The sequence below is a fragment of the Oryx dammah genome, unplaced genomic scaffold, assembly GCF_014754425.2.
Source record: "Oryx dammah isolate SB20612 unplaced genomic scaffold, SCBI_Odam_1.1 HiC_scaffold_359, whole genome shotgun sequence".
Taxonomy (NCBI): Eukaryota; Metazoa; Chordata; class Mammalia; order Artiodactyla; family Bovidae; genus Oryx; species Oryx dammah.
In genome coordinates this window covers 1-3,755 of record NW_024070523.1, presented here as the reverse complement: position 1 = coordinate 3,755, position 3,755 = coordinate 1, and the positions used below count along the sequence as shown (strand labels likewise).

The following is a 3,755-nucleotide window of genomic DNA, read 5'->3' as shown; positions in this document are numbered from 1 at the left end:
GGATCAGGTCATCCCCGTCCAAATCCTGTACAACTTCTTTTTTTTATCATCAGTCAATTTTTGTGCCATTAATATTTTTCCCTTTCCCTTCTGGATACAGAACCTTGTCCAAGTAGGAGGGTTCTGAGCTAACCCTAGCCATGAGTCAATATATGGATATTGATTCAGGTGTCCCGGCTCTCCTACTGTATAGACTGCTTTACTATTTTTAAGTTCACGGTGTTCTCTGGTGGCCATCCTACTCCCATAAGGGGCCGTTCGACCTCACAGGGTATGTGGAGGCGGTTAGGCTTCATCTTCACTCCATAGTCTCCTCCACATCCCTTCTTTAAATTTTTAATCCTGCACTCCAATCCGGTTCCCTTAGATTCATTTCTTCCCATCTTGCTTACCTTCTCAGACTTCTTCTACTTTTCCTTTTTGTTCTGTCTACGAAGTTCTTGGTACCATATGTACTTCTGATATTTCCACTCAATGAAACACTTAAATTCCCCTTGGGTTTCCTAATTGGGGTGAGAGGAGCCTTACCTGCCAGATCCCAGAGGGAGAAGAGGGATCAGCGTGTCATCACCTGCCGGTCAGCGCAGCCGAACCAGAACACCACGTGGTCCAAAACTGTTTCTCCGTTAACTTTTAAAGTCCATTCTGCCTCGGTGGGCTTGATCAGGAGCAGATGAAAACACGGGTGGCTTAAATATCCCACATCCCAGGCTGTCTCTGGAAAAGCCAATTCATACTCACTTATGTATCCCCCTCCTTCTAGCCTGACAGTTCCGAGGGGGTCAAGAATTTCACAGCAGATGGGACGCCTTCTTGGGGAGGGAAGAATGTGAGCACACAAAGACCAAGTTTTTCTCCTAACAGTCTCCTGGAGATAGCTTGGTAATAATTTTCCCCAGGATAGCATGGACACTACCTCCTAAATGACATTCACAAATTTCCTTCCTAAGCCCTAACACGCTCGTTAACCTGCATACCAAGCAACTGCTGCCACCTGCCTATTCCAGGCTCCTGTGGGTCTGTGTCCCTTCTAGTCCCTCCCAGGGGGGTGATCAAGCCGTCTCTTCCACCCTCCCAGGTGAGTTCCTCCTCACCTGAGCGCTCCGTTCCCCTGCTGCCGTCCACTACCTGCTAACATGAAAGGTCTGGGTGTTGGGAAGCAGAATCCTTCCAGAAGGGCGAGGTGCCTTCCCCCCTCTAGAAGATTCAGTCTGCAAGCCCTTGGTGTTGTCCCAAAGGGGACTTGTCTCCTCAAAGTGAGGAGTTTCCCAGCCAATGCACCAAATGTAGCCATGCGTTCTGGGAAACAAACTCCCTCAGAAGGACAATGCAGAGAGTGGAGTGCAGGTTATTACACCTGCAGGCCAAAGGAAGAGTCTCCTCTTAGCCAAGGACCCCCAATCAGTTTTTCTGAAAACCTTATATACCCTAAGTGTATGTGCCCAAACCCACCTCCCCAAATCCCTGAAACTAGTCTGAACAAAGGAAAAGAAAGATACAATCAAAGTTAACCTGTGATTCGTATGCCTTAAGCCTAGGTAGTTAACAGTGGACAATTATCAATAGGCCTGTGGTCATACCCCAGTAAGCATAATAGAATGTATGATTCTATTTGGTTACACAGATAATTAGGATATTCTTTTAGGTGATGGAGAGTCTAGGTACGAGCCCTAGGGCTCTTCCTTCTGGGGGCCTGGATTTCCAGTTGGTATGTCATTTCCATAGATACTGGGCATATAGCTCAAAGTCCACTGTCGGGCCCAAGATGGAGTCCTGCTTTCAAGATGGAGCCTGTTCTGTCTGTTTTCTCCTTAAATCACATCATTGTGATTATCTGGGTCATGAAGATCTTTTTTGTATAGTTCTTCTGTGTATTCTTGCCAGCTTTTCTTAGTATCTTCTGCTTCTGTTAGGTCCATGCCATTTCTGTCCTTTATTGTGCCCATGTTTCCATGAAATATTCCCTTGGTAGAGCTCTAGTCTTTCCCATTCTATTGTTTTTCTCTATGTCTTTGCATTGATCACTGAAGAAGGCTTTCTTATCTCTCCTTGCTATTCTTTGAAACTGTGCATTCACATAGGTATATCTTTCCTTTTCTTGTTTGCCTTTGGCTTCTCTTCTTTTCACAGCTATTTGAAAGGCCTCTTCAGACAACCATTTTGCCTTTTTGCATTTCTTTTTCTTGCAGATGGTCTTGCTCCCTGCCTCCTCCTGTACATGTCAGGAACCTCCGACCATTGTTCTTCAGGCACTCTGTCTATCAGACCCAGTCCCTTGAATCTGCCACTTCCACTGTATTAACCTAAGGGATTTGATTCAGGTCATACCTGAATGGTCTAGGGGCTTCCCTGGTGGTGCAGAGGTTAAAGCGTCTGCCTTGCAATGCAGGAGACCTGGGTTCCATCCCTGGGTCGGGAAGACCCCCCTGGAGAAGGAAATGGCAACCCACTCCAGTGTTCTTGCCTGGAGAATCCCATGGACAGAGGAGCCTGGTGGGCTGTAGTCCACGGAGTCGCAAAAATTCGAACGCGACTGAGGGACTTCACTTTCACTTTCACTTTGAATGGTCTAGTGGTTTTACCAATTTTCTTCAATTTAAGTTTCAATTTGGACCCAGAATGGTGTCCAGATCCTTTCCTTGTCCCGTGATCCTCTGGGAGCCAGTTCAGTTCAGTTGCTCAATCGTGTCCGACTTTAGTGACCCCATGTACTACAGCACACCAGGCTTCCCCGTCCAGCACCATATCCCGGAGCTTGCTGAAGTTCATGTCCATCGAGTTGGTAATGCCATCCAACCAGTTCATCCTCTGTCATCCCCTTCTCCTCCTGCCTTTGGTCTTTCCCAGCATCAGGGTTTTTTCCAAGGAGTCAGTTCTTCACATCAGTTCTTCTTCAGGCTTATAGGCTTGTCCAAACCCTTTCGCTCTAAGCACTACAAGTGAGCTTGCCTCAGCTACTCCCAGGTCTGGGGAAACTTTTCTTCTCAGAAACAAAAAAAAGGGTTAGCACTGCGTTCTCTTTCACCTTCTTTCCGGTAAAAATGACCATATCTGGTTTTATTTATTTATTTATTTAGTAATAACCTACTTGGCAGGGGGAAAATGCTAGTGGGGCCCGCTAACCTTATTTCCCGCCGGGTTGAAGGACCGCAGAGAAGGCATTTTGATAAACTCTGCCTTCGGGTCAGGAGAGGACCCAGTGTGGTTCACCTCGGCCGCGCCCACTCCTTTCGGCCAATCGCCCTCGCGGGGAGACCATTATTTGAATATCCCCGCCCGCGGCAGGACACCACCCTGCGATTGGCCCGCCGCGCCCCGCCCCGCGCCCCGCGCCCCGCGCCCCGCCCCGCGCCCTTCTGAACCTAGGAGCGCGCCTCGAGATTCGCACTGTGGCCGCCGGAACATCATGGATCTGAGACTCGCGGGGAGCCGGGCGCTCGTCACGGGGGCGGGCAAAGGTGGGCCGGGGGAGGTGGCCGGGGGCGGGCAAAGGTGGCCGGGGATGGGTACCCTCACTCATGCGCGCTCCACGCAGGCATCGGCCGCAGTACTGTCAAGGCGCTACACGCGGCTGGCGCCCGAGTGGTGGCCGTGAGCCGGACGCAGGCCGACCTGGACAGCCTGGTCCGCGAGGTAGGCGCCGCCCTGTTCCAGCCCAGGGGGCAGCAGCGGGGAGCTGAGGGCGGCCCAGCAGGGACACACGGGAGCTGGGCGCTGGGGCTCAGCAAGGACTCTTAGCACCCCCGCCCCTCGCC

At 50.7% G+C, this 3,755-nt stretch overlaps 1 protein-coding gene across 1 annotated transcript; it reads left to right on the top strand.

The window, feature by feature from the left end:
* The first annotated feature begins 3,345 nt into the window (after positions 1-3,345).
* On the top strand, positions 3,346-3,749 carry LOC120859255 (L-xylulose reductase-like). Its single transcript, XM_040235425.1, has 2 exons — positions 3,346-3,458; positions 3,536-3,749. The coding sequence occupies exons 1-2, from the start codon at positions 3,407-3,409 to the stop codon at positions 3,736-3,738; spliced, it is 255 nt and encodes an 84-aa protein (XP_040091359.1). The 5' UTR covers positions 3,346-3,406; the 3' UTR covers positions 3,739-3,749.
* The last annotated feature ends 6 nt before the right edge of the window (positions 3,750-3,755 follow it).

Coding starts and splice junctions, on each gene's coding strand:
- LOC120859255 (XM_040235425.1), top strand. CDS start 3,407: ATGGATCTGAGACTCGCGGGGAGCCGGGCGCTCGTCACGGGGGCGGGC. Junction 3,459..3,535: donor CGTCACGGGGGCGGGCAAAG/GTGGGCCGGGGG, acceptor CGCTCCACGCAG/GCATCGGCCGCAGTACTGTC.